Consider the following 12821-nt stretch of genomic DNA (forward strand, 5'->3'; position numbering starts at 1 on the left):
GGCTTCTATCTACGGCTATTTTCTAATTCAAGCACTAGACTAAGCCTTTCCCCTCATTTCAAGAAAACCTCAAGTAGACTTCTTCCTCTTTGGATTCAAATTGTGTTTGTTACTAGTCTGCTTTCCAGAAAAGTATTAGTTATTTGTTAGAAATATTAATCTGATGTTTAACTTGTTTTCCTAGGAAAATCACACTTACTTGATTGATACGATTGATTGATTGATATGATTCCATTCTTCATGTGTCCCCATAACAAGCTATCTTTACAAAACACCAGGAGTCCCACACTTTTCATGAATTTCAATTGGTTAGTGGAAATTCATACATATTAGCACCTGCTGTGAAGGGAGTGGTAATTAATGGTCATCTGTTTGTAGCTCCCGGAATTGGAAAATATATATATTGTACCAAACTAGCCAGAGCCAGTTAGTTGCCCAAACAAACACGCAGAATAAGGAAAAGGAATTTTCCATGGGAATAAAGGAAAACCCAAGTAGTACAGTATCAGTGTGAGGCAAGTCGGATAGAAAGCTTTAAGTTTCACTAGCCAGTTACAGAATTAGACTCCTTTGACAAAAGGGCATGAAAAATTAGGAACAAATGTGCTTCCACCTCCTAAATACATTCTGGGCTTGTTTCTTGACTTCAGCTAAAAACCTTATGCGAAACTATCAGAGCTATACCAAGTATACTTTCATATGTCATTTCTGAGTGATGCATATGAACAGCCTCTTTTTCCTCCTAAGATTTCTGGTTCTTCTACACAGTGTTGGATTTTCAGAGAGAAAGGGTGATACAGTATGTTGTGGAAACATTACCTGAACTCTAGCCAACTCGAGTTCTCTCAGCAACTTAGATGTTCTGAGAGTTGAGATGGTTGCTGCTCTTTTCAAAGCAGAACAATGAGTGCCAAAACCCCTGAGCAAGGTTTAAGATTGGTTGAAAACTACCGTCCACCCCCTCCCAAGATGTCAGTTTTTCACATCAGTTTTGAAGACATCTGCCTCTAGTTCTGTGTGTGAAAATCCTCATTGTGCAAATAGTCTCTGTTACCACTGAATAATTCAGGTAGCTTTACTTGAGTTACTCCAGGTATATAAGACTGTGCATCTTTCATTATACTTCATCAATTTTTTGGTGCAAATATTTACAAGTTAAGACTGCTGAAATATGTCTGCTTTGCAAAGGCGGCACCAAACCAATTACTTTTGTCACTTTAAAAGATTTTGGGAAACGATGAAGTAGAACAAATATAACTGCTTCTGTGATGGTGTCAGCATCTTCATTCAGTATATTATAATTATATTATGCTTGGCTTAGAAACTTGATATAGCTAGGATTATGAATAGTAATAGTAATTTTTGCCTTAACATTAATTTCATTTTAAGTATATGGTGATCTTAAGGAATAAAAGATCACAAAACAGTAAACCAAACCCTATTTGAAGTCCTTAGATACAATAGAAGGCATGCAATATAAGTAGAAATAAGATAATTTATTAATATTTTGATATCTCCTGAAGAGCTTACCAAAATACATCACCCCTTCCATCAGTCTTAGAACACTAATTCTCCAGTACGCATCCAGAAAGTGATAACATAACTCCAAAAAATTGCTAAGATGCACCATGAGAGAAGAGGGAAGTTGTGGCTTTCCCATCTTTTGTACCCCATATCCAGAAACATACAGCCTAAGAATACACTTTCAGGAGTCACTCATCCAAATTAAGTGAGGGCCAATGCCAGAAGCAGCAGTACCCCTCTTCAGCCCGCATTTTTCCCCTTTTCCAATGTTTGATTTAATGATCCTATTACCACAGAGGAACCTGTATCACAACATCCCTCCCAACAAATTATGATGTTGTCAGATCTGATGACAGCCTCACTTCCCGTAATCTCACATGGTAGCTAAAGCTGACCCAACAGGTGGGTTCTGGGAGAGACTGGGAGTAGAGCTCTAAGCAGCATCCAGTAATTACATCAAATTCAGTGTCTCTCATAGTCTTGCACTTCGTTCATACAAACATACACGTTGGCTGAACTAACTTAGGCAATGTACTCCTGTCTCAAATACCTGGCACAATTTATCTGCTTAGAAATTCCTGTGTGTAACTTTAGGTCAGGAGTAAAAATGTCACGTGCCTCAGTAGCCTGACTGCAACCTGTTTCATGCAATGGGATTTCTGAGACTGACCTTTTAGGCTCAAATAACCATTTCACATTATCTGAAACCTGCTGAAACTGGGATTGACTTTAATGGGAGTTGGATCAAGGCCTAAACACGCAGCATGGAAATGAGCACAAAAATGTATTTGCAAAGAGAAAACAGAGTTGCTGTCCACACAAGTAAAAAGATAAAATTATACCTTGAAAAAAACTAAATATAGCATTTGTTACAATTTAACCTACCATTGCACCTTAATACAATGCTTCTGGAATTGCATTCATTCGCTTATAAGAACTCTGTCCTGGCACAGGACATTTGATACTGAACTTTTGCTCACCTATAAACAATGAAGTCAAAATGAAAGCTTAATTTTATCTAAAGAAACTTGAGTTATAATTTTTTTCAATGTGAATTAGCAAGGTAGAGCACCATGGCAACCATCCACTATTGCCACAGGAATTCACCATAGTAATTAGATATTCCTGAGGGCAAAAATACTGCAAGCCTGAGCAATACCATTTCTTTCCCCAAATCATATCAGAGAGTAGCATTTCTACTTTTTAACTTTAATTATGTATCGCTCTGGTTCATCAGCATAACTAAACACACCAAAGCAGAATCTGAATCTCAGTTGAACTTAATATCTAGTCCTGTCAAGTAATGACACTGAAAACTTTTAAGTTTCTTATATGCTTTCATACAGTATTCCTTCTTGTACTTGGCTTATGTGGAACAAAAGCAATACCTGCAGGATTGTTAATAGTCTCACCTTAATTTACATGTTTCCTAAACCACTTCAGCTTATGCATATGAGTTTATGAAATGACTGCATGAATATGTGAGCAGTAATAGCTTTCAGCTGAAGAGAAGCATTTAAACATGCCTTGAGCAGAAGAAAGAGCAGTCAAGTTGGTTTTCAGGCTGACAGATGAGGTTTTATCACTGTTGTAAATGGTACAAAAACTGAAAAAACTGGTAGATCAGAAGACTGCCAAGGAGCTTCTGCTGGTGCACCCATTTAGGATAACTGTTTCCACATATGCTAGAATAATGCTCCTTTTTTTTTTTCTCTAAGGTGACCTTCCTTTTTTTTTTCTTGGCTTGGTCTTCCAGTTGACATGAAACTATGTTTCACTTTTTACATTTAGAACAACAACAACAACAACAACAAACGGAAACAAATAAACATTCAGACTCACAAAGATGATCACACATCTGTCCACTACAGATAATCTGGGAACACACTTATCTCATGTAGGATACCTGCAACACATTATGTAAACGAAAAATGCCTCAGTACAAGAAGCCAGTAAAATCAAAAGTGAACTATCATCCTATCAAAGCCTCATGTGAGCCTCTGTTTCTGCAGAATCACTACTCCAGGTTGAGGCAAGGTCTGCTCGCTATCCAGTATGTAATAACCAATAACTACTTATTAACCACCATGCACTTTGGGCCCATTCCTTGTCTCATTACTAAATGACTCAACAGAAATTTTAACTAAGACAGACACTGGAAACTAGAAAGCAGGTGGCGAAAAGGAGGATCCAGCTGTCTGAACCTCTAATAGTTGTTGCTCTTAGCTTACAGGGCCTACCATTTTCAAAGGGGCTTTGTCATTTGAAGCCTTATCATGTGGCAGCCCCAGCACCAAAAGATGTATAATTTTATTTATGTTTAAAAAGAACAAAGGAGAGTTCCTGCAAAGAGTAACCTTTGTTGAAGTTTACTACTGGATTCTTTATAAATGGATAATGGATTCTTTTTAAATGGAGAATTTATTTTACTAATCTAAAGCAGGAAGAAGGCGGGGACTGCTGCCGACCGCGCGGGCGGCTCAGGGGACGGGACACGGAGACGGGAGGTGACGGGAGGTGAGGGGACACGGCACGGCCCCCACGGGTCAGGCCAGGCCAGGCTGCGCCGGGCACGGGGGGGGCTTTCTCCTCCCCGCCAGCAACACCAGAGCTGGCACCGCTCGGCGGAGGCGGCGCTGATGGAACATGGCGGGGGGGCGGGAGCCCCACACAGCCACCGCCCGGCCCGCCCCGCCATGTCCTGACAGGAACCCGCGGCCCCGCCCCGCTGCGGCCGTTCCTCGGGGCGGCTCCGGCGGGGGCGGCGCGGGTTGGGCGGCGGGGCCGTCGCTCAGCGCCCGGCACTTGAGCGGCGCCGGAGAGCCCGGAACCTGCGGGGCGCGTGGCGGCGGCTGTGGCCGGGACCGGGCCGGACAGGACCGCACCGGTAAGGGATGGGGTCGGAGGCACCGCTTCGGCCGCCTCCGGGTGAGCCGCGGGGGCTCCGGTGGGCCTGGAGGAAGTGCTGCTTCTGGCACTGCGCCGCTCGAGGCGGGTGGGAGCGGCTCCTACTTCATGGGCTGCAGCCCGGCGCCTTAATTAGCACCGCCCGGCATCCTAATTAGCACCGCCACCGCTTTCTAACGCGGGCGGTGGCTGGGGCGGGCGCTGGGGCTGTGGGTGCTGGTCCAGGGATCCAGCAGTGTGCTCAGGACCCCGTCGGTGTTACCCGGCCCCAGGCAGAGAGGTATCTGTATGGCACTGGGGGGATCTGCTGCTGGGGAAGGGACGGAAAAATCCAGCAGTGTGCAGCCAGCCGCTGTGAGCAGGGTCAGTCAGTTTAACATGCTATTCCTGTAAGGTTTTTCGATCAAGAACAGGAAAGTTGTCAGGTTTCGGATTGTACCTGGCTCAGAAGGGTGGGACGGGAGAGAAGCAGCAGAGTGGGGAATGGCCTGGACAAGGCTGACAAATAAGGTTTGTCTGGTGCTGCTGCTGTTCTTTGGTTCCTCATGGCTTTTTTCTGGTGGTGTTCTCTGTGCAGCACAACAATAGGTGGTGATGGGAGAGGTCCTCGTCCCAGGAGACCACAGGCAAGCGCCAAGCCATGAACTGGCACTGGCTTTGCCATCTGCTCTCCTGATAGCAGCAGTGAAATTAGGCGGTGTCCTTGCCTGTCCTCGCAGGTTTCCCGGTGTCAAAGTGGTGGGTTCCTTGGTGGAACGGCCTGTCTGCTCTCTTCTCTTGTGGGGCAGGGGTGGTATGCTTTGCTTTTGTTTCCCAGATAGAATTTTAGTCGAGTCCTTGGGTTGGAGCAGTAGGCCTTCTGATTACAGTAGCTCAAGTTTGTTTTTAGCTTCTGCTGATTTCTTGGAACATTTTTATTTATGCAACTGGCTGGATGGCCTTCTTGCTGTTTCACAAAGTGCACTGCTTAAAACAAACAAAAAACAGTATTGCAGTAGTACATAGATAGCATCGTTGGACTGGGACCTGGAGTACCTTGTGTTGAAGGCAATGTGCAAGTGGTTCAGAGCTCTGAGAAAACTATATTGTTCAAACAGGCTGCCAGTGTAATCTTCTGGGAGTAATTGTACTTGTGGTGCTACAATACAGTTAGCTTTTAAGTCCTTGGGGCAAAGCTCTGTTGTGAATTAAGCACCTAGTTGTACTTAGTAGACTGCCTCTCACAGCTTGAATACCTTATTTAAAGGAGGAAGCAATATGATGGACCTTCCCCATGGCAGCTGAAGAACCTCATCTGTTCAAGTGCCCAAGGTTTCAGTGCTCTTCACAGCTGCTTATTTTAACTGCACTCCAAATGAACATGCCTAACTGTAAACCTGTAAAAGTCATCAATGCAGCTGTGGTATAACTTTCCCTTTGTCCAAGTGCACAGTGCCGTGATAAATCCATTAATTGACCAGTAGTCCAGTCGGACTTCAGCTGTGTAGAAATCCTACCGGTGTTAAGACCTGGCAGGTACAAAAAAAGAATCAAGCTTATAAGCTGGAACAGAATTGGAAAGGTAAGCTAGCTTGCTCTAGATGTGAAGCTCGTGGCAATTTATATAAAATGTTAATCTGTCTGCTACATCTTTCAGTTCTGTGGGATTTGAGTACTTACACTCTTGGCTCTGATATTTAGAAGACACATTTTGCTATTTAGAATGAATTTGGAGTAAAGCTGTACTCTAGCAGACATCTTAAAAGTTGTCCATTAATTGCCATGTAGATCCAACAAGTCTGAGATACTTGCCTTCTGTGTCTTGTTAGACAAGGCTTTCCACTGAACAGTGTAAGTTTCTTGTAACGTTGCAATTACGTCTTAACCATGCCATAATAACAAAAAAGCATGCTTCGTAAATAAAAATTAGCTTTTCTGATGGGTTAGTTGGTAAGAGGAGTCATATCCTAAGTTAAATTCACCAAGGTTGTCATTAAGTAATGGAAATTGTATCATTTCTAAGATGCCTCTGTCCGTAGCAGTCTTTTCTGCAAAAAAGTTCTGAATGTTTCTGTGACCTCTAGACTTTCTTTGTATTGCCGTATGGAAAGGTTCTTGTGAAACTTGTCTTACACCTTTCCAATTTTTATATTCCAGACTATAAGGACATTCTGCTTGACTGAAGGAAGTTGTTCAATTTGTGGAGTGACATATGATGTCAAGAACTGTATCATCCTGGATCTTAAGCTCGGCAAGAAACAGCATTGTTTTACAACGAAAAGGACGTTTGTACTCCATATGCATCCCAAATAGACAGAAAATAAAATGGAAGCTTATTTTCTCCAAAACACTTCTCTACCCTGCTGCAAGCTGCAGCTTAGACAATATCTTCTCCGTAAAAAAAGCATTCAGACACACCTCCACTGAAGAAGAACAATTCTCTTTCCAGTTGTCTCCATCACAAATCAATGATATTCTCAGAGCAGGTGAGTTATCCCATAAAATATTGGATTTGAATTGTAAAAACACGAATTCTGTGTTGAGATTTGAAAGTAACCAGCTGGCATCCAATACCCCTATTGAAGACCGCAGAAGTGCAGCCACTTGCTTGCAGACCAGAGGCATGATGTTTGGTGTCTTTGATGGTCATGCAGGTTCTGCGTGCGCTCAGGCAGTAAGTGAGAGACTCCTTCATTATATAGCAGTTTCTCTCATGTCTCGGCAAGCACTGGAAGAGATCGAGCTTGCTGTGGAGTGCATGAAACCAGTTATGCCTATTCTGCAGTTGCACAAGCATCCAAATGATGTGGAGTACCGAGAGATAACTTCACAGTACTTTGAGAATCTCCGGGTTTACTGGCAACACTTACTGGACCTAGACATTGAGCCAGGATTTAGTTTAGAAGAAGCCATGATAAGTGCATTCAAAAGGTTAGACTCGGACATATCACTGGAAGTTCAGGCTCCCCAGGAAAATGAGTTGATGAGAAATATTGCCCTTCAAGTAGCTTTTTCTGGTGCAACAGCATGTGTAGCTCACGTTGATGGTGTTCATTTACATGTTGCGAATGCCGGTGATTGCAGAGCAATTTTAGGGGTTTGTGAAGAAGATGGAACATGGTCTACTCTTCCTCTAACACGAGACCACAATGCCTTTGATGAATTTGAAATTAGAAGACTAAAGAGAGAACATCCAAGATCTGAGGAGAAAACTCTATTTGTGAATGACAGACTACTGGGGATTCTCATGCCCTCCAGAGCTTTTGGAGATGTGCAATTAAAATGGAGTAAAGAACTGCAACACAGTGTTCTTGAGAATAGCTGTGATGCTGAGGCTTTAAATATTTATCAGTATGTTCCTCCAAACTACCATACACCCCCTTACCTAACTGCGGAGCCTGAAGTCACATACCACAAATTAAGAGGCAAGGATAAGTTTCTCATTATTGCTTCAGATGGATTATGGGAGATGCTCAGTAATGAACAAGTTGTAAAACTAGTTGCTGGACACCTTACAGAGCTTAATGAGCAGAAACCACAACTGGCTTTTGAGAAACCAGTTAATTTGGGTTATATGCACAACTTGTTACTTCAGAGGAAAAACCGAGGCATTGCCTCGCTTGACAAGAACATAGCTACTCATTTAATAAGGCATGCAATTGGAGATAATGAATATGGCGAGGTGGACCAAGAGAAACTTGCTGCAATGTTGACACTGCCTGAAGACCTTGCAAGAATGTACAGAGATGATATCACAGTTACTGTGGTGTATTTTAATTCAGAAACAATTGAAAATTATTACAGAAACAATGAATAGATACTTGCACTGCTGCTGTTCTATACTGCTAGATGACTTTGATACTGAGACCATCACTGTCTTTCTTTGATAGCCAAGCTGTTACCAGTGTTATGGTCTGGAAGTTCCTAATCCTTTTTTGTTACTGACTAGTCTTGAAAATAACCTCTCTAGAAGTGAATTTGGTGAAAGTTCCCTGGCTTTCCCAGTGTGTACACACTGAAGAAAAACGTTTTGATGAAAGTTCATTGCAATGCAACTGAACTAAAGATTGCTGACTAAGTTCTGATTCCATGGGAACCACTGGTAAAACTTTCCCAATGAACAAATGAGACACATTTCAATGAGACTGGTTTAAACTTCATAGGGAGATGGATAATACCTGTAGCTGCATGGAGTGTAGGAAAGCTCTGCTGTTGTGGAAAATGAGTAGCATCCTATTGAAGCACTGTAATTGAATTAAATAAACAAATCTTTATTTGATGTAGCAGTGTCCGATATTTGCCTTGTGTACATTAAGCTTAATTTTAAAGACTGCACTAAAGAAAATGGTTCAGACAGCCCTGGAACTATTGGACATTGTTTTCTGTATAGATTTTTAAGATAAGAAACAAAGCCACCTTTTCTTCGGCAATTATTTAAGTGTGAATGCATATCCTGTTAATTGTGTGTGGATTTGTATGACAACTTCAAACTTGAGCACATCAGGGACTTCATGGTCCCCTGCCTGGGAATTAATAGTGCTAGATATGAGCATTTATGCATCTACTTATTTAAAGAATAAATCATTTTCTTAAGTATTGATGTATGAAGTGTTGTATATCAAATCCACCAACTGTAATTCAAATGAAGTTTGACAGATCCACAAGTTCAGAAGTACATCTAAAGGTAAATACAGCAAAACACGCAGCACCTTTCTCTTCAGATTTGACTTAGAAATAAAAGTACTGGTGTTTTGCTAAAATACATTTAATCTTCTTGTCTTTGGACAGGAGCTTGTTGTTATAGCTGCAGTTATTTTCTCTAATGAATGTATGTTCTAAGCTCTGAATGTATTCTTTTGTGTATTTTATAACTATTTTCTTTTATACTGTTTTCAAGGGTGATTATCTAAAGCTTGCAAATTAGCTGTATTTTCTTAAATTTCACATATGGTGTTCTCTGGTGGCTCTTTTCCTTGTTTATGCTCAGCTGTAATTGTTGCCAGCAAAAATGCTTTCTGGGAATACAGGAGTGTTTACTGCTGTTGCTACTAAGAAAGAACCTGTGTGGGTGTGTTACAGCAGATATAAATAAAATCCCTTTTTTTCCTCTGTTTCACTTAAAATAAAAGTATTATCCTACTGCACTTCAGCAGATGAAAAAGGACTTCAATTTTCATCTTAAACTTTTAAGCAAATGAGGTCTTGGCCATAAACTGGCAGCAGTTGTGGATTTGGGACTTTTATATACTTTTCCTCCACATAAAAATTCTCTATGCTTTTCCAGGCATCTAATTAATTTGTTTTAAAGACTCTTTAAGTAGTTTTTTGTTTCCTATTAAATATTTGTGCTTTTCACTATACAGGATTTATCTGCAATTCAGTATTACAACATCAGTCACTAAATGCGGTTCTTATATAAAACCTTTACTCCAGAATAACAACTTAGTTTTTTTTTCTTTGAGTACATATTGGAATATATGCAGCAATTCACCTTGGAGGCAGGTAGTTCTGTTTTTTGGATGAAATGAGTATCGTTTGATATCAGCAAACCAGGGTTGGTTTGAGAAATCTGAGACTTAGATCTCGGTGCAGAAAGGCTTTAGGTATGTGAGAGGTGTTAAAGAGGATGCTGAAATTCTCGTCACTTGGTCCAGCAATTTTAAGTATACCCACCTCCCTGAGGCAGGTACTGTGGAGAAAAATTTCACATGCCAGAATAAAAGAAAAAAAAGAAAATTTCATATGCCAGAAAAAGGCAAACAATGAAGGCAACTGGTTGAAGAGAAAAGTGCTGTTATGTAGCATTCCTGAACCCCTTTGTCTTTAATTGGGTTATTTCCATTTGCTCTTACAATACCTTACATGCTTCACTGTTTCAATTTTAGAATAAGGCAGTAAAAGAATGCATTTTTAAACTACCTCTTAATAGAGAAGTTATTTCACAGTGTGACTAGAGGAACAAGGGGGCTAGACCACGCTAGAGCTGATATCAAATGATGCAATTTTAATTAAGATGACTTAGAAAGCTTGTGTTGTAGAGCAAACCTGTGAATGCAGAAGTACAGCAAACCATCTAGTATATAGTCATTAAAAAAATAGTTTTCTAATTCAAGTAGAGCCCAGTGGTAAAATCTTTGTTGTCTTTGGAAAGAGTCATTGTACCACTGTTATCTAAGTCTTACTCCTAGATATGTGCTTACATGTAGGTTGTTGTAATTGCAACTGCAAATTGATAATGATTGTTTTAGGGAACCCATTTGACAGTAAGAAGGGTACTACTTCTAATTTCATGCTAGTTTTGCTCACTTTAACATGCAACACTATAATTATCCTGCAGTGGAAAAGGATAACATTAAACTAGTTAGTTTAAAATGGTCCCTGGAATTTGTTGCAGGCCAAAGACAAAAACCTGTCACCACTTATGGTGAAGAAAATAATGATTCTGTCAGTTTGAGTTAGATCACGCACCTAACCAACAATGTTTAAATGAGTGAACTTAATGTGTTAATCTGCTTATGCAAGCACACTGATGGGAAGGCTCGATACCACATCTAGATGCAAGTCCTACAATACCAAGATGTATGTTCTGATAAACATTTCCGTAGGCAATTTATTTGCGTTAGGTCATATCAGTTCTGTTTGGAGTTTTTTTTCTCTTAACAGTCTGAAGAAACAATAGTCAAAAACACACTCACCCAAATCACTGTTTTCTTTTTTAAATAAAAATATTTCTATCATGTTTCAAGTTTAGAAAGTGATTTTTATTAAAAGGATGGAAGACTTAATGTTTCAGTTACTTTATCAGAATCTAGCATATCAGAAAATACGCTAGATTCCAGTTCAGATAGAGTAAATATTCAAGCTCAGATAAAAATAGTTTGAGTGGGCTTTGCTAGTTTGCTTAGAAGCTTGTACCTCAGCAGTTTTCCCCCAGTGGAAAAAATTATTAATACATAAAAATAAGGACACCTTGATACTACTGAGGTGCACTAAACTGCGGTCAGCAGAGGGAGCAGGTGTTCACTGGCCAAAATATCCAATTTGTGCTTTAGTAAAATTGGAAATACACATAAAAATGTTAAATTTGGTGAGCTCACATGCACAGTATTTGCCTGCAGTTTAAAAATCATTTGAACATTTGCCTGCAGTGTATGATGTAAATTGTCTTAAACATATGCAAAAAGGACTACAAACACTGATAAAATCCTTGAATTACAATGGACCAGTAGCACGGCAAGTGTTCAAGTATTCAGTCTTCGAGGTTTAACTTTGTTTCCATTAATTCCAATTGGTTTTCCTTTCTTGAGGGTGAAGAGAAATTAAGGGACAATTTTTTCCTCCCTCGCCCTTCTATCCCCTCCCCACCTCCAAAAAAAAAGATGTGTAAACTTTGCAGAATATTTTTTGAGTATTTTAGTCAAACAGAGTCTCTGTTTAGAGCTTTAATTGTACTAAGAAGAACTGAAAATAGAACTGGGCACATCTTGTGGTTTTCTCAGCTATCAGTTGGTCACACTGCTGTCATAAACCATTTTCTATGTTCCCTTCATTACTATGGTCTAATGCTGCAGCAGAGAAAGCAGAAAAGTAAGACTCCAAGGCATGTGTTTCTCTAAAGGTTACAAATCATGGTTTGACATGAATAGGAAATAGGTTTTTCCTCTATCTGCTGCTGAGAAGTCAACCTCCAAAGAAGTATAATTGTCACATAAAACACTTGAAATTTTACTAAATCGTTGTCTCTATCCTGGAGAACCAATTCAAACTGCTACTGTCAGATCTCTCTAGGTATGTCAGGTGAGAGAGTTTTATTTCTTACTGCATTAGTTAATTGCTCTTCAGTGATGTTATGGCCCGTTGGCCCATGCTACAGTTTCATGCTAACAAGCGTCTGGGCATCTGCTCAGGTCTGTTGATGGTGCAGACTCAGAATGCTTTGGCTGAGGCTCTTCAAGGACTTGAAGGGAAAAGATGTATGGGACCAAAGCAATTGTAGAAAGGATGCAGAATTATGCCTTCTATTCAGATTAAAGAAATAAACTTAACTGGGCACTTCTAATTTCTTAGGAGTAAAAAAAAAAACACAGCATTTTTCGTCTTCTGGTGAGCTTTTCTTAATTAGAAACAATACAGGGAGAGAAACGTAAATGAGCAATGCTTAAAAAGGTACTGGAACCACAGGCAGCAGATAAGTGGGTCATAAAGCATGCTCTGATAATCCCATTTATGTTTATGTAGCTTCGGTGTGAGACTTTTACAACTTGCCTGGGTTAATTCAGTGCTTCTGAAAAAGATTACACAGTCTTGGAGTTAGAAGTCTTTATATGACAAGATGAACAGTGATCAGGTAGGATTTTCCATGCCCCCCCTGCTGAAAGTGGAGCCAATTGTATAGGGGCTTGCTCTAGAGT

The 12821-nt window shown here is 40.4% G+C and overlaps 1 protein-coding gene across 5 annotated transcripts; it reads left to right on the plus strand.

Annotated features, from left to right (window-relative positions):
• The first annotated feature begins 4236 nt into the window (after positions 1–4236).
• Positions 4237–8693, plus strand: PDP2 (pyruvate dehydrogenase phosphatase catalytic subunit 2). 5 transcript variants are annotated; one of them, XM_048068800.2, is made up of 3 exons: positions 4490–4711; positions 5678–5992; positions 6568–8693. In XM_048068800.2, exon 3 carries the CDS (start codon positions 6623–6625, stop codon positions 8225–8227), a length of 1605 nt encoding a protein of 534 aa, XP_047924757.1. In that variant the 5' UTR covers positions 4490–4711; positions 5678–5992; positions 6568–6622; the 3' UTR covers positions 8228–8693. The 5 variants fall into 5 exon arrangements, with proteins under 5 accessions (XP_047924756.1, XP_047924757.1, XP_013032096.1 ...); XM_048068799.2 differs by lacking the exons at positions 4490–4711; positions 5678–5992 and adding an exon at positions 4237–4411; XM_013176642.3 differs by lacking the exon at positions 5678–5992 and having other exon boundaries at positions 4490–4794.
• The last annotated feature ends 4128 nt before the right edge of the window (positions 8694–12821 follow it).

Source organism: Anser cygnoides, chromosome 12 (genome assembly GCF_040182565.1).
Source record: "Anser cygnoides isolate HZ-2024a breed goose chromosome 12, Taihu_goose_T2T_genome, whole genome shotgun sequence".
Lineage (NCBI taxonomy): Eukaryota > Metazoa > Chordata > Aves > Anseriformes > Anatidae > Anser > Anser cygnoides.